The 24,981-nt window shown below is 38.6% G+C and overlaps 1 protein-coding gene across 1 annotated transcript in view; it reads left to right on the top strand.

The window, feature by feature from the left end:
- The window catches only part of cacna1ba (calcium channel, voltage-dependent, N type, alpha 1B subunit, a), a 213,345-nt gene that overhangs the window by 10,526 nt on the left and 177,838 nt on the right, over positions 1-24,981 (top strand). Inside the window, 1 exon segment of the mRNA XM_041787071.1 lies at positions 839-978. Within this exon segment, the coding sequence (XP_041643005.1) occupies positions 839-978 (140 nt within the window).

The following is a 24,981-nucleotide window of genomic DNA, read 5'->3' as shown; positions in this document are numbered from 1 at the left end:
CTTAGGGGGGGCGCGAGGCTTTGTCTGCTCTGAGGCTGCCAAAAATAGGTTTGCAAATAGTGACTAAAACCATGATAAAGCAGTTATAAAGTAGTTCATACAAAGGTCTTTTGTTAAGAAAAGTATGCATGGACCTTTTTTAGGGTTTTATCAGTGGAACAATTAAAATCTATGTTGATTTTTGGCAGCAATGTGTCACTTTTTCTTCTCTCTTGGGTCCTAGGGGGGCTCCGCTTTTCTGAGGAGTGTGTAGGGGGGGCTCCAAAGAAAAATGGTTGGGAAACTCTGTTCTAGCATGGACCTTGGGTTTTAGTTCACTCCAAAGATTTTCAATGGGATTCAAGTCAGGGCTCTGTGTAGGCCAATTAATAATACTTTGGTCTTCTGGGGGTTGTTCTTTGTCAGGAGTCATGTATGTTGTTGGTTGTTGTCTTTTGAAAGACAAAGCACCGACCCAGACCCAGTTTTGCTGCCGACTGATCAAGGTTTTCTTACAGATCTTCACACTAGTGGTTTGTGTAATGGCTCAACAAAAAAGTCTGTTCTAAAAGGGTGTATTCATTTTGACTGATAATTTTTGTTTTTTGTGAAATAATTTTGTTTCCATGTGAAAAGTAAAATAATATTAGCATCCACAATAAAACTGGGATGTCCGTAAAAGCTGCGTTAAACATTCCTTGCTCTTTTTAACAGCAATTGGGAAATACTAAAGAAAGATACATTTTCATTGGGGGCTGATAATTTCGTCCGCATCTGTATACAGTATGTCTGATTTTATTGACTTTACCAGTAGAATGTCTGCAACCTCATGACTTCTTCCTCTCTGATCTCACTACAGGACGACACAGAACCCTACTTTATTGGAATATTTTGTTTTGAAGCTGGAATCAAGATCATCGCTCTGGGCTTTGCCTTTCACAAAGGCTCCTACCTGCGTAATGGCTGGAATGTAATGGACTTTGTGGTGGTCCTAACAGGGTGAGTAGCACTGGCCTAATGGCTTATACAGCTGCTAACTGACAGAGCTGATGGGCAGCAGCGATTAATGATGGGAGGAGAGAGCTCTGCTGCCTATGTGTGTGTGTTGTGTTTCTAACGATCAGTAGAGCCAAGCCATCCCAGATGGCAGGGTGTTTTCTTCCTGTCTTGATAAATTGGCTTTGTCTAAATTAGATGTGCAGAAAATCAGTGAAAATTACAGGATTTAAGGTGAAGGATTTATTTAAGTGTTATCCTGTTTAAATCATTGTTTACCAAGACACAATAGAAATAAATGATTTAAACTGATAAACGGCTACAGCTTCTCAGCTGCACTTCACATAATGATACGCCACCTTAATGTATGGTATCAAACCAAGAACTTTTCTTGTTATTTAAAAAAGCTTCAGAAAGATTTCATTTCCATACTGGGATGTTAGTTCTTCCCCTCAGACCTGGCTACCTTCACTTTTTTTATCTTGTTATATTTTCTTCCCCTTTCTAAAGTTTACTTTATTTATTAAATGCTAAAAGTTACTGAATTTAAATAGATCTCTACAACTTCTTACTGCTTTGCACAAGTTCATCCAGTCTATGCTGCTTTTTCAGATTTGATTATTAGCCGTAATTCCATTGCCATCCAAGGTAGACTAGTCATGAGCTACCTGAATGTGAAACCATCATATTAGCTCCTATAGAAGCCACAACCGTGTATGTCATCAACCATGTTGTAGGTGAAGCATGTAATTCGTCACCTCTGTGAAAGAAACTGCTTTTTACAACTGTAGATTTTCACTGCTTCATCTATGATTAGTGAAGCCTGCAGTTACCAAGGAAAGATTTACATACCCAGGAGACATGCGCTGGTATTCCTGATGAAAACTTTATTTTATACAAACTCAAGTCATTCTCAGTCAACAATGACGCATTGTTCCTCACTTTGAGAAAGCCTGGACGGGCAAACAGTGCAACACTTTATAATCAACATTTTTCAATGCGCATCTACAAGGAGTTTAGAGATTTGGCCATCTACAGTCCATAATATCATCAAAAGATTTCAAAAATCTGGAAAATTCTCTGCACATAAGTGGCAAGGCTGAAAACCAAAATCAGTGCCTTGGACCTTCAGCCTCTCAGGCATGACATGTTGGGTGATACAACGTGAGCTCAGAAATTTGTAAGTTAAAGACTGTACCATGCAAAGACAAAGCCATTCATCAGTAATATCCAGAAGCCCCGCCCACTTCTTTGGGCCCAAGCTCATCTGAGATAGACTGACCAAAAGTTGAAAAAGTGTGCTGTGATCTGACGAGTCAGCATTTCAAATTGTTTTTGGAAACAATTGCTATAGAGTCCTCTGGGCTAAAGAGAAAAAGGATCATCCAGATTGATATCAAAGTTAAAAAGCCAGCATCTGTGATGGTGTGGGGGTGCATTAGTGCCCATGGTATGGGTCACTTTCACATCTGTGAAGGCACCATTAAGATGGGGAGATACATACAGCTTTTGGAGCAATATATGCTTCCTTCCACACAAGGCCTTTTTCCTGCTTATAAAAGTGAGACAACGCCAAGACACATCCTGCATGAGTTACATTAGCATGGCTTCACTGGAAAAGAGGGCGGGGCCTAGACTGGCGTGTATGCAGTCAAGACCTGTCTTCTGTTGAAAATATATGACATATTATGGAACACAAATTCCAGCTTAATCCTTGTTGTACATCTTGAGTTGAGCAACTTAAAATGTCCATTAAGCAAGATAGGAAATAAAAGAGAGATTGGATGGAAAGGCAGTGTAACAGCCTTAAAAATACTTTTGTCCTAACTATTTTGCAATGCATTGTAGGCATCAAATTCAAGAAGTGTGCATATTTCCAAAACAAAAATTTTTTATCAGATGATCATTAAACATCTTGTCTGTGTGCTGTATTTAATGGAATATAGGTTGAATAGAATTTGCAAATCTCTGTATTCTCTTTATATTTTTTTTACACTATGTCCTAACTTTTCTGGAATTGTGGTTTATACAATGGAGGACTCTTACTGGACAATATGAAAAACCCAAAGCCCCTAAAGACTGGGGTGAAACTGATTAGGTCTATGGTCGTAAATCACACAAGGTTTTTATACTGCTATTAGAAAATATTAACTGTGCACATGAAAATCTGCCTGAAGCTGATCTCAGTTTTTTTGTTTCATTTTTTAAATCAATGCATGTTTTACTGAATCCTGTCAACATTATGATGTAACACTAAAGAGTTAATTTTTGATGAATGTTAACTAAAAGCTATGATTGTTCTGTCCATATGTTACATTCCCATTAGGCTCCATAGTGTGACTTAACGCGTAGTAAGCTGTTGTTTTGTTCTGTGGTCTCAGTTTGTCCTTGGAGTAAACACACAGGATCCCCTGGTATTGGACAAGACAGGGAGTGCAAGAATAAAGCTGTTGGTGGTGGTGGAGTGTAGAGATGGAGAGCAGAGAGTCTGATGTATCTGGGGTTGGTGGGAAAGAGCGGGGGTAGTGCTGGAGGATGCTGTTACGCTGCAGAAAGTCCCAGGACACCTACTGGTTCCATCGGGGGCCAGCCTGGCCTCTCTTACATAATGATATAGAGATTTATTTGGCCCCTCTGTTGGGGCTGGTGTCAGGAACCTCCCTGCGATAAACAGATCCTCCAACAACTCCCAAACCCCTCATCAACACCCCCGCCACACCCTCTGCAAATCACTGGGAGTCTCTGAGCCTTTGTTCCTGTCGGCCTGAAGAGAAAGGAAGCAGTGAGTGGAAAATGTAATAAATGTCATCCTCCACAATGAGTCTGGTTGACTGGTATGACGCAGACATCTGTTTGTGTTTGGTTCTGTCTAAAGGGGTTCAGGACTGTACAAGATTTTATAATCCCCTTTACTACCAATCATTACCTTAATGGTGTTTATATTAGGGCTGTCATCTAATGATTATTAATAATTAATGCCTCGGTGCAATAAGGATCTGAATTTGCTGCTTTCAATTTTTGAATTGCATTATTACATGTTTTTTGGTCCTTTTAAGCTACCATAGTTGGATAGCAAATAGGTACTACTCACTTTTGTGCCCTCCTGCTTTTACACTGATTTCAAATGAGTCCACCAGTGCTCCTAATGTCTCATTTTACTTAAAAAAAACCCTCAAAGACAGCTCAGTGGAGAAGTATGATCTAATCTCAAACGTATATCTTCTTCACCTTTATATTTTTACTTTTACTTCTGATTAGAAGTAAGTTTCTTTTCCAGGCTCAAATTAATTTTGTGACTTTCAATCTACAACAAACTTTCTTGTTTTCTTTTAATAAGAGAAGATTTTTATCCATACAGGAGGTAAAGTATTCCTGGCTTTAGTCAGTTAAAATACAGAATGAAAGCACAACAGAAAATAGTTTGTTGAGAAAATCTCTTTAAGTGAAGCACACACTGAAAGAAAGTCATAAAGATTTGGGGTTTGGATTCTCCCTGCCCGACCAAAATCAGCAAAGACTTGATTATCTGATGGCTCTACAGATTAGAAGCCAAAGGTATATTTCTTTAAACTTTAATGCGTGTCTTATAGCAGTTTAAAACTTTATTTATCCACTTGTTGATACCTTCTGACATTTGATTGTCTTGTCCATTTTGTTACTTGTGGCGTGAATGAGTATGATTGAGTGAGTTGGTTAGGTAGGGAAGGGGTACTTGTCCTTTAATGCACCCTGTTTTAAAGAGACATTATTTTCAACTGTGACAAGTTAACTACAATTGAGAGATGGCTCTCATTGTGCGTTGTATTGTCTTTATCTTTTTCTGTACCCATCCCATAAATGGAAATATGAATACATATATATATATATATATATATTTGTAGAGGTTTGACTTTACCTGAACAACCAGGTTGGAGAGGTTGGAGATTTTGTTGTTCTTGCCAATATGGAAAGATAATATTTTACCATACAACTCCTCAGTAGCCACTTAGTATTTATTAATATTTAAAGTAAGCTTTAGATAAGATGTATTTTACTTTTACATCAGTATATTTATAGATGAGCACTTTTACTTTTCCTTAAGTACGTATATTTTAACTAGAATAACTGGACTTCTACTTAAGTACAATAGTTGTGTACTTTTTCACTTTTGCTTACAATTAGAAATCCTGTCATGTTGGATCCTACTCTGGTCTAATCTCAGCAGTCACTGTGTGATTGAAACATTGTTGACACACAACTATAATTCGATATTTATGTACTCTTACTGTGGTCCCATTGTCACGCACAGCTTGAGTTCTCACATTGATGAGGGCAATCAGGATGGACCTGGGTCAGCGCAAGGACTACGACTTTGTCTGGGCCAATTAATATCTGAACTATTTCCCATACTTGTCTTAAATAAGATGCTAAAGATGTTTGAATATTAAGCTCATGATACAGACATCCTTTTGTTTATGTAACAACTAATGAGACATATTCATTTATTGGTGCTAGTAAAGCACGCAGCTCTTACAGCCCAATCCAAAAATATGATTGCCTTAGATTTCTATCCTAAAGACCTATATCAATCATCATAAGAGTCATCATAAAGTCATCATAAATCTCTTTTCTACAATAAGCGTGTATTATTATTTGTTTATTTATTGTGGAAGAGAGAGGGAGAGAGAGCAGTGTGCAGCACTGTCAGACTGAGCTTAGATCAGTTTGATTTTTGCTTTAAGACAACACAAAGACAATCAGATCGTCCAAAAACATTGGGCTTTAACTCCTGTCTTTCCTTCCTTGTTAAGAGGTTTTCAGACTTCTACCTGTTGTGATTTGAGTTTATCCTCATAATAACTCTCTCTCTTAGAAATACATCCACGTCATGAGTAGCTAATCAAATCATCAGGTAAGAATAGGTTTGTAGGCTTTTTTTTTTTTTTTTTTAAGAAAATGTCCCCCTCTCTGGTTTTCAACAATTCACACGCTGGTCAGCTATATTTTGTTATGGTAAAACTAAACTTCTTTTACCAATACTGCTGTTTGCTCACATTTTTCTCTGTGGAAATCATCAGAATCAAGTCAGCAAATGGTCTGTTATGTCTCACCTTACAGAGGACCACAAGTTGGAGTCAGTAAATAGAGTTGCAAAGGCAACAATCATTTCCTGTCACCCCAAAAACTGTAGTATTTGTGCAGCACAAGCCCAATTCATCTTCTGAGCTGCGAGTAGATGTGTAAACTCAAAGAGGGACATTTTTGGCATCTTATAAATGATTTTAGAAAATGTGCCAGCTTAAAACATTAAAAGTCTTTAATCAGATCATGACATGAGTAGTTGCCATGATAGATTCTTATTCTATCCCCACCTTGGAGGGTTTGCAAACCAGCTATATGCAAACCTTCACCTGCTGTATCATATTGAGCACATACACAAGATGGCCCAGGCATGGATTGAAGTTGTTAATGTGAAAGCCAGCACATCATGCTGCAACATGGTTCCATACAATAGTGCCTAATATGAAAGCACGTTAGCACAGATTTTAATTTGTGTCAAGTTTACTTGTATTACACTGTGAAGTGTAAATGCTGTCACATTAACTGGTGATAAGTGGATGCCAGAGAATCATTTTGTACATGCACTCCTGCATTTTTCATGATGAATATCAGTGTTGAACAGTGGATTTGAAAGAATTAGAGCTTTGAAACTGTCTTCTAGTGCTCAGTAAGGTTTTAAGACCCTCTGGTTTAGCAGTACAGCACTTATTTTAATAATAAGTCTGAAGTCAACATCATAGAATACATCTCTTTGACTTCATTTGATTTACCCATTCTCAGAAGAACTGATTCAAACTGTCAACATTTGAATTTAAAACAACATGAAAATAAAACCCCATTATTGCTGTGAAATTTTGAAATTCTGTAACTAAACACAATGAAATAACAGCACTGATCAATATTTGAGCCATCCAATTAAAAGGTAGGTTATATCAGTTCTTATCCATCTTCATGAGCATGTATGAACCTGCTGAGTGTGGAGGTGGAGGTGATTGACAGGATGTCAGAGCTTTTGTGAAGTCACAGCCTCTTACAGTGTTTGTGTGTGGACAGAAGCATCCTGAGCAGGTCTGATTGAATTGAAGCTGAGCAGGCTGACATGATAACTGTAATTGAGGGACATGTTGGTGGATGGGGGTGGGGTGGGGGTGGCATTACAGCTGAGGTCTGGACGTCTTATCACGCTACACTGATGGGGCTGAACCAGGTCGAGAGATATTGGCTCTCTCGTATCTAATGCATGCAGCTGAACACACACAAGCTGAAACATGAATGAACACACAAGCACACACATGTCAACAAATCACCTCTTCATGATGATGTCCATTTCCTGCAGGATGTGCTGTGTAGAAACCTGCAGCAATTAGGCATCAGTAATGACTCAGATAACCGGTGTGTTCAGCTCATTTCGACAGGACTCAGAAACATATATTAGCTCTGAAACACGTACAAGATTAAACATTTTTATACATCTGTGGAACTTTGGACAAAAAATATAAGGTTGATCTGAAATAATTGTTTTTTTTTTGTTTTTTTTTTTGTTTTTTTGTGAATCAGCCAGAGATTCAAGACCAACAATCCTTTATTATCGCTCAATAACAATATGCTTATTAAAGAATGTGCTACCCTAAATGACGATCTTTGATAAAGTCATTGTAGCTTTAAACTAATGCTCTGTTTTATCATCTGCATGATTCATTAGAAGCAGCTGTGATGCTTTTGGCTTCTCTTACCTCCATCACGTGACCTTTATAGCCACCTTACCTAAATTTAGTTAAACGTATCCACATAAATAGTCAGTATTCAATGCTAGATATATTTCTGATCTCATCCTGCTCCTTTTACTTAATATATTCCAGCCTTCCTCAGTATGTCAGTCAGTATTTCCATGGCTTTCCCAGACTGCCTCAGTGTAACTCCCAAGAAAGTGAGGTGAACTCTGCTGGGGATTCTTCTGTTATTTATACACAGAGGAGGAGGAGGGAGAGTTACAGTCATGGCATAGTAACAGGAGGAGAGAGGGAGAGAGTTTCCACAGAGAAATAGTAAAAGTCATGCTCCTTTTTATTCATCATTGCTGAGGCGACACACTTTAATGCCCCTGCCTTCTCTATGACGGGCTCTCCCTGCATTTTATGGAGCAATATTTACTGCAGATGTTTCAAGGCCACAACTTTTAAACTTCTTTGTAGGTCAGTAACACAATGAGACACAATGAGACATCAGAAACAACAGTTATCAACAACTAAGGAACAAAAGGCCAAAGGGAGCACAGAGCTTGGGCATTAGCAGCATGCTGCTGCACTTATGTTCTGTTTTAAATTACATTTAATATATGAGAGAGTTAAAATTTGACATCAGGAACCTGGTACAAACATAGAGAAGAGGATTAGGCTTTTTTTTTGCTTTAGCTTAACTTTACTTTGCTTCATATAAAGACATTGTAAAGCTTTTAAATGGACTTGAACCTCTCCATTAGCTCGAGGGATCCTCCCCAGGAGCGTTTTGGATCAAACACTATATAGCTGCTACTGAATTTACTCTTGTTCCCATTCAAAATACATGTTCATCATTGAAGTTATTGTCGAAATTTATCTAATGGAACTTTCTACCGCTGTTAATTCTGTTGACTAAAGCTATGACTAAAACTAGTTGTTGACAGCCTTTTTTTCCATGAAAAAAACAGACAAAAACTAACAAAAATATATCTGTGATGACTAAAACTGACAAAAACTAAGTTTATTTTTCGTCAAGATGACTAAAACTAGACTAAAATGTAATGTAGTTTTTGTCGGACATTCCAAATCGATGATATTGCTCCACTGTGGGTAAATCTGTCAATAAAACAATGCAGCTGTATCTATTCTGCCTCTTAACTGTAGAAAGGGTGCAGAGAACACACTAACATGACTTGGTACCGGATTTAGACAAGAAAATAAATGCTTGGACTAAAAGTAAAGACTAAAATGTGAGGACTTTATATGGACTAAAACTAGATTGAAATGCTTTGAGTTTTGGTCAACTAAAACTAGACTAAAACTAAAAAGGTAGAAATGACTAAAATGTGACTAAAACTAAAATGCATTTCATTTAAAGACTAAAACTAAGACTAAATTAAAAATAGCTGCCAAAATTAACACTGCTTTTTACAAGGTTTCAGTGTACTTTTCAGCACTGATCTGAGCAGATGAGGAAGAAAATACTAATGTTAATGCTGAAACCAATGTTGTGATTGCATGCCACTCCCAGCACAACCAGAGCCTTTTTTGAAAGCCAACAGTTGAAGGAATATCATTCTAGGTTTAATTTAATGCACAATGCTGATGTGCTTTAGTTTAAGATCCACCTGTGAGAACACAGAACCTACAAGACCCAAGCTTTTATTTGGTATGCATTTTTTATATATCCTACTTAAGTAGGATTAGCAGGATCTGGAAAGTGTAAAAAACGAGAACAAAAACAAAAAAATGTCCTCATATGAGGACAATGGGTCTAGTAAAGACAAAATTGTGTAACACAGTATGGACAGTTCTACCAAATTGGTGTGAAAAAACAGAGTTGCAACAGAAAAAAAAAATCCTCAAGTTTTTTATGCCTGCATATTGCTAACATTCAAGGTACACGTTTCTGCAAGTGGTCATCCCAAAGGTGCTTGATGAGCTTGAGGTCAGTGCCCCGTGTAGCCAGCCAAGTTCTCCCACACCAAACATATCAAACCATGTCCTTATAGTCCTTGCTTTGTGCACTGGAGCACAGTCATGAAAGAGTCTGTCCCCAGACTGTTGTTGCAAAGTTGAAAGCATAGCTTTGTCCAAAAAGTCTTGGAATGCTGGGGCGCCTGTGGCTCAGTAAGTAGAGTAGTTGGTCTTGCAGGGTTCCATCCCCAGCTCTTGCAGTCACATGTTAATGTGTGGGGCAAGACACTTAGCCCCAATTTGCTCCCACTGCTTCATCGGTGCATTTTAATGTGTACAATCATTTAAATGGGGTTAACTTATACTGATGTTTGTGAATATGGAATGGGTAGGTTTGATCTGCTTTGAGAAGTCGGACGACTAGAAAAGCACTATACAAGCTCAAGTCCATTTACCGTTAAGATCCCCCTTCACTGGAGACGAAGGGTGTAGTCTAAACCCTGAAACACAGCCCTCCTCCACCAAACTCCCCAGCTGGAACTATGCAATGAGGCAGGCAGCGTTCTCCCAGTGTCCTCAAAACCCAGACTCGCCCACCTGACTGCAAAACAGAGAAACGTGTTTGCCACTCTACAGAACACATGTCCACTGCTCCACAGTCCAGTGTCGGTGTCCTCTCCATCTGATGTTTGGCTGACTTCGTAATGTGAGGCTTGCATGGAAACCCATTCAATGAATACCAAATACCAAACACTTTTGTCCATATAATGTTTCTTGATTCTTCTCTTCTCACTCCTGTGTGCCTTCTGTGTTTGCATACTGCCCTGCAGTCTCATGCCCTTATATGGGAATAAAAGATGCATTTCTCTGTGCTATTTCAGATAAATGTGCTTAAAGCTTAAAAGCACCTGGCATTCATCAACTTAAGAACACAGGAGAGAACAATTCAGCAGTTTAAGAATGTGATGAATCCCACACAGAAACTGTGTGAAGAACACATTTAAGAATAGTATCAAGAAGATATTGGTGAAAGGGTTCTTAGGCTGCAGGTGCACCTCTCTGTAGAAAGCAGTAAAGACTCTCTGTAACAGTATGTTCCCAACTTTAAGTCAATATTTCTGCCCCTAGTTATATGAGGGGAACACTCAAGTATTTAAAACAAGATCACAGTGATCCTGGCTGTGAGAAGCTTTCTTATGTTGAGGTTAAATAAATCCTGGTGTTAACTCAGTGATGCCCAAGTAATGTATGCTGTGATTGTGTGGGGCTGTTCTCGCCGCCTCTCTAACTCCATTACCATTTTGAACATGCCATCAATTGATCCGTTGCACCTCACACACGTTTGCTCTCATGACATGGAGCCATCTTTCTTCAGCTGCTAATCAGATCACGTGCAGGTCTGCCTGAACAGTAGAGTCTAGATTTGGGACCTGCAGGCCAGGCCCGACCTCCTCCATGTTCCAATAAGATGTAGGGAGCTGCTAATAAGAGCATATATCTTCTTCACCGTGCTCCCACCCAGATCAATAGAGTATTGAGCAGAAGCAGAGGGAATAGATTCACTTCGGCTCTCCTCTTTATAGCCAGCCTTTTCAAAGCAGCTGCTGTTGGATCTCTGCAGAGGCTCTCTTGCTCAGTGGAGCCGTCCATATATCATAGAAACATACATGAACACATACACAGGCCAGGGGAGCACAGGTAAGATGATTCAGATATAAGTGATTTTCTGTTACTACTACGGAGCCCCATAAAAGCATCAAGTCCTCTCTCTTTGGACGATTTATAGTTAAGTTTCACATCAAATTTAGACATCAAATCTGTTTTATTGTGTTTTAAAATCTTCCCCTCCAGGCCTTTTAACGGCAGCTGAACCTGAAAGTAAATGTCCGTGGATGGAGTCAAGTGTTTTAGCTCTGCTAATGAGAGTTCAGTTCAAGTGCACAGAGAGGTGGTAATTTAATGATGTGCCAGTGGATATTATCTGTCTGATCATCTTATTTAATAATTTTCTGTCTTTCCAATACTTCAGCTCACTGCAACATCAAATCATTTTAAAGAGAAGAAGTTTAAGAATTACAGCAGGATAGTCTTTGTATTTGTACGATCTTGTTCTCTCATATCTGTAGGCTGCAGCAAAGCTTTCTCTATTTATTAGATTCATTATAGTTGATGTCTTAGCAGAGAAATATTTAACCCCTTTGGTAGTATCAGACAAGTTAAATTCCTCTTAACAAACACACAAACACACAAGACGACAGAGTCAGATCAATCTCCATATTAGTATTTTAGAAGCAGTGCATTTCCATGAGAAAGATTTTTTTTTTTTTTAAACAATTAAATAACTTTCAACTAGGGCTGAACTATTTGGGAAAAATCAATAATCTAATTGTTAATTTTTTCCCCCAATATTGCAATGTATGGCAATTTTTGAAAAAGTATGTAATTGTGATTTTTTGACTCTTATTGCAAATTTGATATGAATTATTGTAATGAAGGGAATGATAATTTTTTGTCATCCTCCCATTTAATCAGGAAAATATACAAAATGAAGAAAGTAGGATTTTTTTGTAGACTATTCTAAAAAACATGACTTTAAAATGATTGCATGATGTGTAATGCATGACGTGTCTCTGCAAAAAAAAAAGTTTTAAAACTATATTTTGACTCAAATTTCAGGTTTAAGAACTATTGCAACGTTATTTGAAAATTGCTGCAATTTAATTTGATTTAATCTAATTTTCGATTAATTTCCCAGCCCTACTTAAAACATCCTTTTTTGCTGCTTCTTTCCCAATTATATTAATTCATTTGAAGTGCTGAGATAATTACTCAAAAAAGTAATCAATTACACATAACTAGTTATGAGGTACATAACGTAGTAAGGAAAAAAGTGCATTCTACATTACTTAACTTAAAGTAACTAGTTACACTACTAGTTATATTACTTTTGCATTTCTCCTTGTCACCTAAGATCTTCTGTAACTTAATTACCAATGAAAAATACAATGTTAAACCTTATATATTTCCATATTAGTGTTATATAAAGAATGGCACTATTTCATCTAGTAGAAGGTGATAGAATATGTGAGCGATGCAAACACAAGGAGTGACATTATAAGGCAGGACGTAGTGTACAGAACACTCAAGTCTGTCAGCACTCGAGAACGTCTGTCATGTGTTGTTGTGCTAATAAAGTCAACCAAAGAAAATAGCTTCATCCGAATTATTCTACACAAGACTACAGTTAGCACAAATCCTTATTATGAGGACCAACACAAGATCTCTCATATCTGCTCTTAACACAAAAAAAGGTGACAGCAGAGTTGTGAAAATCAGAACAGAACAGCACCTCACAGAAAAATACACTAAGAACAAGGCTAGAGAAGGTAACATTTCCTCCACCAGTATACAGTACCGTGAAAAAAGTATTTGCCCTCTGGCTTATTCCTGATGTTTTTACATATTTATCACACTTAAATGTTTTGGATCATCAAACCAATTTTTATATTTCACAAAGACAACCCAAGTGAATAGAAAATGCAGTGATTGAATGATTATGTAATTTTTTTAAGGGGGGGGGGGGGGGTCCAAATCTATCTGGCCTTATGTGAAAAAATAATTGCCCCCCTTGTTAAATCACAAGCCAACCGTGATTAACCACAGTTTTTGGAAAGCTGAGTTCAATTTCACTGGCCACACCCAGGCCTGATTACTGCCAGATTTGGTGAATCAAGAAATCACTTAAATAAAAACTGTCAGACAAGGTGAAGTAGGCTACCAGATCTAAAAATATAAAGCATCATGCCACGATCCAAAGAAATTCAAGAACAAATGAAAAAACAAAATGACTGAAATCTGTCAGTCTGGAAAAGGTTACAAAGCCATTTCCAAGGCTTTGGGACTCCAGCAAACCACAGTCACAGCCATTATCCACAAATGGAGAAAACTGGGAGCAGTGGTGAACCTTCCCAGGGGTGGTTGGCCAACCCAAATGACTCCAAGAGTGCAACGACGACTCATCCAGGATCACAAAAGAACCCAGGATGACAACCAAAGACCTGCAGGCCTCACTGGCCTCAGTTAAGGTCAGAGTTCATGACTCAACCATAAGAAAGACACTGGGCAAAAATGGCATCCATGGGAGAGTTCCTGGCCAAAACCACTGCTGACAAAAAAGACCACAAGGGCTCATCTCATATTTTCCAAAAAACATCTTGATGATCCATAAGACTTTTAGAGAAATATTCTGTGAACTTTTTGGAAGGTGTGTGGCCCGTAACATCTGGCATAAAAATAACACAGCATTTGATAAAAAGAACATCATACCAACAGTCAAACATGGTGTCGGCAGTGGTCTGAGGCTGCTTTGCTGCTTCAGGACCTCGACCACTTGCTGTGATTGATGGAACAATGAATTCTGCTGTCTACGAGAAAATCCTGAAGACGAACGTCAGACCATCGGTTCATGCCCTCAAGCTCAAGCACTCTTGCGTTATGCAGCAGGACAACGACTTGAAAAAATACCATCAAGTCCACCTCTGAATGGCTCAAAATAAAAACCAAATTAAGGTTTTGGAGTGGCTCAGTCAGGGTCCGAACTTAAATCCAACTAAGATGCTGTGGTGTGACCTTAAACAGCAATTCATGATGGAAAACCCTTCAATATGACTGTGTTAAAACAATTCTACGAAGAAGAGTGGGTTAAAATTCTTCCACAGACTCATCACCAGTTATGGCAAAGCCTTGATTTCAGTTATTGCTGCCAAGGGTGGCACAACCAGTTATTAGGTTCAGGGGGCAATTACTTTTTCACACAGGACCAGATAGGTTTGGATCATTCAAACACTTCATTTTCTATTTACATGGGTTGTCTTTGTGAAATAAAAAATTGGTTTGATGATCAGAATCATTTAAGTGTAATACATGTTCAAAAAACTCTGAAATCAGAAAAGGGGGCAAATACTTTACTATGGCACTGTATGCTGCCAGCCTGCCACAAACCTCTTGATCTCAGGTTTTGTGCTTACCTATGTTGTTGAACATCAATACTTGATAGATGTTTGAATCATACAGTTGTCTGAAGCCTCACCCACACTCTGAGGGTCTTAAAGTACAGGCTTTGTGTCACTGCTTTTGCAGGTGTTTGGAAAGATCTGGTGTAGAGTTGGTTCTGGCCTGGGCACAGTTATTTTGACTGTCACATTTTAGTTTCTTTGTGCAACAAATCTAAATGAGTGTTTATACCTCCATTCATCGAAATATGCCCTTATTTAAAGTGATTCGCTGTTTTTCTCTTCCTCCTTCATGGACACGCTAATGTGTCTGGGATCATTTAGAGTTGCATTAGCTTTCAAGAGGGGTGCTTGATTTGTTTTCTTCATTCTCCAGTTTAACATAGCAGTTTAAGCTAGCAGCCGTAATCATTATACTACTGCAGTTACAGACAGATGTAATGTATTTACAGTAACTTTGCACTGCGTGACCCCAACACAGTTCATTGATGTCTTTGGAGTCAGTTAACATGACACGGAAGCAAATGCAGTCGCAATGTACAATTAACCAGATGCCTTAGTTTATAACATAGACTGTAAAAGACTTGGACAAAGCCTGTGTGACGTCAGCCGTCTGCTTACAATAGGCAGACTCAAACAGCATTTGAAGCAGAACCGACAGCCCATCCACTAACTCAACTTCTTGTCAGCTAGCTTACTAGCATTCTGGTTGACAGAAATGTAGCTTCTGCCTTTCAAATGAGATGCACCAATCAGTGCGCAGTGAGGTTTTTCCAAAATATAACCGAAATGATTGTGGTACAAAAAAAATAGGGATGGGACCGATCCGATCCAATATTGGTATTGGGTCCGATATGGACGTAATTAATAGATCGGATATCTGACTGACAGCGCCGATCCAAGTGACCGATCCAAATCCATCCTACAGTTTGCGATAGACCATAAACACATGAGACAGTCTGTGTTTAACTGAGCTAGTATTAGTTAAGGATGTTCTTAGCGGTATGATTACCAAGTCGATTAAACGTAAATCTATATTTAGAATAGTCAAAACTAGTCTAAAGATGAGAGAACACAAAGAAGAGTGGGTGTGTTGTTAGCCTGATTTACTCTCTACAGCATGGCTATCATTGAAAGCTAGCGCCGCTCGCCTCCGTTCCTCTTTGCAGATTAATATCGTGCTTTGATATTTGGCCTCTTCACTTTGGGTGAGTAGTCATATTGAGCTTAAGCCTCAACAGCCCACATACCACTTTATTTCCATTTACTTCTTTAGAAAACTGTCGGACCGCGGTCTTTCTACTAGACACTAACAACTTAGCCACCACAGAGATTCTCATTGTTTACATCCGGCGCGGTAAGGGTCAGAGAGGAAAGCTGCAGCCATTAACTGAAGCAACAGCGGTCTCTAGTGGTGGGGAGTTCATTAATAGAGCATTATAGACAGGGATTTCAAGCCTGTGTTCATAACAAATGATAGGTAATTGGTTTAAAGGTACAGTGTGCAGAATTTGGCATTTTAGCGACATCTAGCATTCAGATTTTAGAATGAGCCGATCTGTTACCAAAACGTCACATCACTAAGCGATGAGAGCCTGTGAAGACCAAAACGGATCGTGAGCCGGACATTATTTACGGCAGTGATGAGGTGAGGGTTTATTCGTTCATTTTTGTTACCATTATTTTTATAGATTATAGGTCAGTCTTCTTCTCCATCTGCCTTCCAGGTAGCTTTCAGGACCGGCAGGCAGGTTCGTATTTAAAAATCGCGTTTCACTCTTTCTGTCCCCAAAACGTTGCCATAGACAACACGGCGGTTCGTTTTGTCAGCCTCCATGAGGGTGACCCACAGTAATGTAAATTTAAAAAGCCTTTTTTTTAATTTTGTAACAAGAAAACGAAAGTTTAAAGGGAATGATTGTGTACTTATTTTAACATACTTCACATAGATATATAAACATATCCCATGTACACCATTTCTGTTCGGCGAAATGCTGCTAAATTCTACACACTGTACTTTTAACTGACTGATAAAGTAGTAGTTTAACCTACTTCAGTTATGCTATTTAGGGTAAGCATTGTTGTTTGTAACTTATACTTAGTTGTTGTTTTTTGGATAATGTTGACATTTATTTTTTAATAGTAGTTCAAATAAATTTGTTTGAAATACATTTAAATTCAATTCATTTTGGATTTCTTATTGCTTTTTAATAAGAGGAGCTGGGTGGTTTACTACAGCCTCATGTAACCTCACACATTATAACAACAACAATAATAATTGTTAAAAAAAAAAAAACATATATATATATATATATATAGGAATCAGTATTGGTATCGGCACATTTTTATCAGAATCGGATTGGAACTGAAAAAAGTGGATCGGTGCATCCCTACAAAAAAAAAAAAAAAAAAATTCACCCCTTGTACAGTGACAGGACATGAAGACATTAGCTAATGAGACATGTTTCATTTTTTTAGCCAGGCTGTAAACCAGTTTATTTCTAGTGTAAAAAAATGGCTTTTTAACACATTTTGTGTGCAGGACTTCCAGTGTTCCTGCAGCCAGCCTCAAGTGGACACTCCCAGTATTGCAATTTTTTGCACTTCCGCATTGGCTTCATTTTTCAGGGCTGGAGTTTGCCACTTTGTTAATACACAATCCTTATTTCTAAAGAGTTGGGGGGCTGTGTAAAATTTAAATACAAACAATGCAGTGATTTGCAAATTTAATAAACTAATATTTTATTCACAATAGAAGACAAACAACATACTAGATGCTGAAACTGATACATTTTACTATTTCATGAAAATATTAGCTCATTCTGAATTTCAAAACTGCAACACATCTCAAAAAAGTAGGGACAGGCCCATGCTTACCATAGTGCATCCCCTGTTTTAACAACAACCTCTGGGAAGTGAGGAGATGAGTTGTGGGAGATTTAGGAAAGGAATGTTGTCCCATTCTTTCCTGGTAGGATTCTATCTGCTGGACAGACCTGGGTCTGATTTTTTTCATTTTATGTTGCTCCAAATGTTTTTTTTTCTGTTGGTGAAGGGTCTGAAATGCAGATCAATGAACCTCTGCTCATCTTCACTTCTGAAAGACTCTGCTGCTCTTTAATGCTCCTTTCATACCCAGTCATGTCTCCAACCTGTTGGCAAATAAGCTAATTTGAGATTTATTGTAGTGTATTTAGGTTCAGACATCTGCAGAGTCACCTATACTTTATTTTCCTACAGTAATTCTTTAAACAACATGTTCTTTGTGACCGTCATGTCACCAACAGCATTGATAAATTCCTACAATCGGGATGTAAGTGGCATAGTAAAATGCTCAACCAGAGTGTCAACCAGTTAAACTATTACACCAAGCATGTGCATCAGACAAAATAGAAGTGTAGCATGTAATTGAAATCTTCTGTCAGAGTTTTGTGTTTTGTTCTGGAACTTTTTAGCACGTAGACATGTTATCAGTGCAGTTCAGGGCCCACACATGCCTTCTACTATTATGTTGTATATGTTTTTGCCACGGATATTTACAACAGTTTTCAAAACTAAAGATTCTTGATTTTGATTGGCCAGAATGGTTTTCCACTGAAAACAGCAGCTGTGAACACAGGGCCTAAAGCTATGCAAATGTTAGGTGAACGTTACAGTGAGATACCACCACCCTAGTGGCAGCTTGTCAGCTTGTTTTTTTCCTGGTTTGTCTGCACTTTGTCTGTGGATTATTATCATAAAGTAAAGACTGACTTATGTCTCTATAGCCATGATTTTAAAGAGGAGAAAACATAGTGTTTGTGCTCGTCTGCTCCTCCGTCTGTTCTCTTCGATCGCTGTTTTCTCAGATGTGCCGTGGAGTGGCACAGCCTTAGCAACGGGCATATTGATGGGATTACGATAAGAGCCACTTGGTGTATTTGCTGTGTAAATGCCTTGTGATCAGCAGAGGATGGTGGCTCTCTCTCAGCAGCATCAACACCTCCTCCTGATCCAACACCAGGGACTGCTGGCTCTCTGCTGGATCGCACTCTGTTACTACAACGGCATGGGAGCCTGCGTGCCAAACACAAAGTGCTGCAGAGCCTTTGTAGTGACAAACGGAGAGCGGGGAAACCCGAAGAGAAAACACTGAATAACTGGATCCTAATGAGAGCACAGTAAAACACTAGGGATTGATGCTAAATCAATATTTTTTGTTCCACTGTGTAAAACTGGAGGTCTAACACTAGCTTGAAATATTTAGAGCCAAGGAAGGAGACGTTATGTGATATTTAAAATTTATTCTCACTGCTCTATTTTAATCTTCTGCACTGAGGAGTAGGTGGTGGCACGCCTTGTGTGATCGTGATCTGCTTTTTGGAACCAAGAAGAGGAACAATGGGTTTGATTCTTACTGGACAGCTGAAGGCTGACTGACTTTAATATGAGCTGTTACTTTAATACTCCAGGCTGTTTTAAAGTTTGTTAAACAGCAAAAGACAAAGAAAAAAACATCTTAACAAGACTAGGTTAAAACTTAGTATGTGGCTGACCACAGTCATCTGAGATGGCTGTCAAAATGCTTGACTGAACTGTGTGTTCTGGCAGAGTGATTAGTTTTTAGGGTGTGTTACTGTGCTGCCCCTAATGTCTGTGGGTTTAGAACTGAAGGACCCTTAAGCCCAGTTGGCAGGAAACAGCTAACCTGACACACCACGTCAACTGAAAATATTTCACATTAATCAGGGAATGCTCCCATGGAAAGTGTTTGGGAACAGCAGGACTTTTCAGAAAATCTTCAGAAGATGATTGGAGGAACATTCTGTCCGTCACATTCATGACAGGCTATCAGAGTGTCAAATGATGTAGTGTGCATGCGCTAGTCTTTTGCAGACCACGGCTAGCTTAATGGCGGACCTTCATGTATAACTGATGCCAAAGCAGCTCGGGAGATGTGCAACTTCTGTGCCAGGACAAAATTTAGGTGTGACTCTTTGCGCTTGTTTTGAAAGAAATGTGGTCCAGTTCCTATAAAACTGCAGCTTTTCTATAGCTACATCTGAGCTAACAGCTACCACAGCAGTAGCTCCCGGATACGCCAGACAATTGACAAAGGAATGCAACACAGGATAGTTGGAATGGTGGATAAACATCCTAAGTCAACTTCCACACAAATTCAGGCTGTCCTGCAGACTCAGGGTGCAGAAGTGTCAGCTCTGACCATATGTCGTCATCTGAATTAGATGAAGCGCTATGGCAGGAGACAGAGGAGAACCCCACTGCTGACAAAGAGACATAAAAAAGCCAGACTGGAGTTTACAAAAATGTACCTGAGTAAGCCTCAATCCTTCTGGGAGAACATTTTGTGGACAGATGAGACTAAGGTAGAGCTATTTGGAAAACCACGTCATTCTACTGTTTACAGAAAACAGAATGAGGCCTACAAAGAAAGAGCACGGTATCTACAGTCAAACATGGTGGAGGTTCAAAGATGTTTTGGGTTTCTTTTGTTGCCTCTGGCACTGGGTGCCTTGACTGTGTGCAAGGAATCATGAAATCTGGAGACTATCAAAAGATTTTGGGCCACAATATAGGGCCTAGTGTCAGAAAGCTGGATCTGCGTCAGAGGTCATGGGTGTTCCAGCAGGACAGTGACCCCAAACATACCTAAAAAACAAGCACCAAGAAATGGTTAGAGACAAAGTGCTGGAGAGTTCTGAAGTGGCCAGAAATGAGTCCAGATCTAAATCCCATTGAACACCTATGAAGAGATCTCAAAATTGCCGTTGCAAGAAGGCACCCTTCAAACCTGAGAGAACTGGAGCAGTTTGCAAAAGAAGAGTGGTCCAGAATTTCAGTTGAGAGGTATAAGGTGTTGATGGTTTTGGAAGCCATTGGTTTCAGTTATTTTTTCCCAAGGGTGTGCAACCAAATATTAAGTTCAGGATGCCAACAATTTTGTCTGGCCTGTTTTTTGAGTTTTGTGTAAAATTATATCAATTTTGGCCTTTTTCTTCTGCTTTTTTTGTGTTGTTCCAATGCACATAGAGGAAATAAACATGTGTATACCAAAAACATTTGTAATTGCATCCATTTCTGGGAGAAATGTTGTATTTTCTGGAAAAATTCCAGGGGTGCCAATGCTTTTGTCCATGACTGTACAACCACTTGCAACAACTAACCCTTCCCCATAAGTATAACAAAGTCATGTTGAAGCAGGTCAGCAGAACACCTTTTTTGCCACAGAAAGCTTTCAGTGTTGCTCTCTGCATTTGTTTTAAAAATACATGTAGTCCAGTTCTGGCCAAACTGCCGCTGTGGCTAATTGCAAGCTACCCACTCCCCCCTGCAAGGTGCTTTGAAAGCCAGTAGAGTTCATATGCTAGCTAACTAGCATTCTGAATGCAGAGTGACCACAAGGCAGAGGGAAAGGCAGGCTGTAACATAACGACAACAGGACAGACGTTATCAGAGTGTGATTTAGAGATTATTGCACAGTTTTACATCATGTGGGCTATTCTTCATTTGGACTTATGTTTTTTTCCAGCTTAGTTTTCAAGTTCAGTTTTCAGTCTTTTTTGTCTCTACTTTAAGAAACATTTTAATGTAATGCTCCTCTTTGTTCACCAGTTAGTTTCTGCTCTCTGTATGTCTCTTGTTGGGAGCTGAGCAGGCTTTGAGCAGTGATTTTATCAGAGAATTTTCTTACTGAATTCTGCTGCTTCCCTCTTGTAAGACAAGTTTAGGAAAGCAGGACTTGACTGATTTTAACCACCTTTCGCTGGCAGTGTTAAAGATTCTGTGGCATTTTGGAGAATAATGAACACTGAGTTACATGATCATGTTAGGAGTCTACATTCATGGTTTAAATAAACAAACTGAACAATGAACACCATTTTGACTTGTTTGTTACACAGAGCCGTGCTGAAGCTCAAATGTTGCTTTGAATTAAGTTAATTTCGACCATTTATCAAATAAAAAGCAGAAGTATAGAAAGAAAATAACATGTCAGTGCTGTGGGCTGCTTTTCAGGCTGTATAATTAGGTTTTTCTTCTATGAATGGTCAGCCAGCAGCATGACTCAGCAAAATCATACAATAACTTCACAGACAGCCTTCTGCAGTATATTTTCAGATCAGCAGAGACAGAGACGCTTTCATTTATTTATCCTCCTGTTGGCCAGCTGAACACTGAAAGATGACGACGGATGTCGCGTCTCCACATGGCGGCTCTAGTCACCAATATCAGCAGCGTTCTCAGAACGTGGACTGTGGATGCTGTGATGATGGCTCTGTGGTCGGGGCTAATGCACACAGCCAGACTGTGGCATTGGTACAGCGAGCTCCTCTCTAATCAGGCTCTCTCTGAAGAGAAAGGATGGAGCAAATGAATGAATAATTGATTAGGTTTCACTGTGGATGAATTAGCCCAGTTAGAGAGTGCATTTTATCCACTTTGATAAGCACTGTGAAGCTCACTGATGCTACAATAAACTTTACCTTAGGCATAATATACATTCTGCTAAAAATAAAGTTGGTGATGTTATGAGCTGGAAGGATGAGAAAGCAAAAACAGGGTCTTTTTATAGCGCTCAAACATTAAAGCTATTTCTGTCAGACGTCCTACGACTGCCCAAAAATAGGCAAATGTAGTCGTAACTACATTACAGTTTCATATCATGGTTATAGTGACCTAAACTATCACGGATATCAGTGTTATCATGGCAGTGTTTATTGAAAATGTTAAAACAATACCGATCTGTCATATAAAATAATTTAACCACGTTTAAACAAATAAAATAATCAGTGGAGATGTTAATTTTCAAGTGTCTCCTGATTTGATTTCATTCCTTTTCTAGGGGTCATGATCCAAATCTATTTCCTTTGATCTATTTTGCACAATAGATTCCCTCTTGTAATGCTATGTCCCACCTGAATGCCAGGCAGTAAAGAACTCAGCATGATGACACTGATTCCTATACTAGCATATTGATGGCCTGCAAGCAGTGCAGTGCGATTCAGCATGACATTTTTCTTCTGTTACCCTGTACCTGTTTTTTTCTCGTGTTAAGATGAAGCTCAACCAAGCCTATACAAAGCAGACTTTATGCATATTTGAGATAAAACCTTTTTTGTGTGGTTTACTAGGAATAAATGCTGAAAAATTGTCATTTTTATGGGATATTTTGGGTATAAAAATGGTGACCTTTAGTGAATGTCAGTATTAATACAACCCTTTTTCAGCTTCAGTCCTCACATAATGATATCAGCCTCCTCACAGCCACATCAGTCAAACTGTAGTGTACTTAAACTCTCTGTGTTTGCTGTGCTCAGCGTAGCTCTGAGGAGTCCCTGTGGGGATTGAGGTGCTTGACTGGCAGCCGTGACTCTTTGAGCCATTTGTTTAAATGGACGTTATTCTCAGGAGGTGGAGGATTATGCTGGGAAACACGCCTCAAACTTCCTCACTCTGACCTACCAGTAAACATAAACTGTGTGGAGTGAGGTGACTGGAAGGAGCAGAAAGCATGTGAGGACACTTCTATATTAGTACCAGCAGTAGTTTATGTACATTAACCCTGTGAAAATGAGTCTAAATTCAAGCAGAAATACAAGTGGCATTGTTGTGTTGTCTTTTAATAATGATGGATTTTAAGATAATGTTTTTTTCCTTGCACAAAATCAGGCTGTGGCTGTGTGCGTGAATATTCATAATAATGATGCACCAATTAGGGTTGGGCAATTAATCCCAGATTAGATTAAATCACGATATGGCCTGCTGCAATTTTCAAATCACAGAAGGTGCCATATTTCTTTAACCTGAAATTTGTGTCAGAATACCAGTTAAAGACTTTTTTTGCAGCAGAGACTTTATGCATTACATATCATGCAAACAATCTAGTGGCATATTTTTAGAGTACCAAAAAAATCTAATCTTCTTTGTTTTTGTATTTTTATCTTGTTAAATATGAGAATTGCACAAAAAAAGATCATCCTCTTTAATACAACAGTTCATATCCAATTTGCAAAATTAGTTGAAATCATCACAATTAGATATTTTTTTCAAAATTGTTCAGCCCTAGTTTAATCTAGTATTATTTTGGCTATAGTATAGGATGAATTATTGCTTATTTTGTAGGAAAATACACGAGTTGAGGAACTTAAGAAATACTCACATTTTAAATTGCAATCGCAATACTGGGTGAAAAATCGCAATTAGATCATTTTCCCGAACACTGGCATGGATGCTCTGTGAATAGCCATCGACAAAATCAGCAAAAAAACCAAAGCAACACGCGCTGATGGCAGGTACTGATGTATGCGAAACCTGGAATATAGATAAGTCTGAAGTTTGATCTTGATGTTTTGAGAGAAAATGTTAAAGTATGACAACACAATGATAAACAGCATGACAAGTTTTTGTTGTGTAGACCACATACTTTCCAGCTGGCTGTCCAAATCAGCTGAGTTTGCAATGTGCAGCATTCTTGGGTATGGTTGCAACTGGATGAAAAATAGTGGGATACTTAACAATCATCTCTTTGCCTATTTACACGTGCAGGTTGTGCAGGAGCAGTCAGAAATAAAGCCAAAAAGACTGCAGCAGCATGTGTAGACGCGGCGAAGTAATATGCTTAATATGATGTAAAGCCTCTTGAAACAAAAACACACTTACCACATACTGTATGGCTCCCACTATGATCTCCCTGCAACTTCAACTGGACAGAAGTTAGTTTGAAAACTTAAGACACTTCTCTCTGACAAGAGAAGTCAGCACATTGGATTCATTGACTGCTGACATGATCCCCTTGGTAAGGGACCCACAACATTTTTTTTACGCTCATAGACACAAGGTGTCAGAAGTTTTGAAACTTTGATACTTTTTTGATAACTGATGCTATAAATGAAATATCTTCCATATTTTATGTTTGATAGGACAGAGAAATACTAAAGGTGCTAAAGATATTCAACAGTCATTTTTGGTCTAACGCTCCTAATCAATCTTGGGTACTAATCATTGTTACTATTCAAAGACTACTTTCTGTTGTTTGGTGTATAAACAAAATGAGTACATAAGTAGTTTAATCTGAGTAGATCTTGAGTTAAATGGATATAAAAGGTCATGATTCCATCTGTTAGATGTATTTTATACTGATAAAATAACATTTCTTGCCCTCAAACTGGATTTATCTGAGTTTGTTGTGGAGTTTTCGTTTTCCAGATGTTGCATTTGAACACGTCATGATATTTAATTAACATTCTCCTAATCCATGCTGTCCCTAAACACATCATATATAACTGTCTGTCAGCTCGTTAAGTGAACCAATTAAGGTCTAT

This window comes from Cheilinus undulatus, linkage group 5, assembly GCF_018320785.1.
Source record: "Cheilinus undulatus linkage group 5, ASM1832078v1, whole genome shotgun sequence".
Classification (NCBI taxonomy): domain Eukaryota; kingdom Metazoa; phylum Chordata; class Actinopteri; order Labriformes; family Labridae; genus Cheilinus; species Cheilinus undulatus.
The sequence above is the reverse complement of the archived record's forward strand: the minus strand, read 5'-3'. Positions and strand labels throughout refer to the sequence as shown.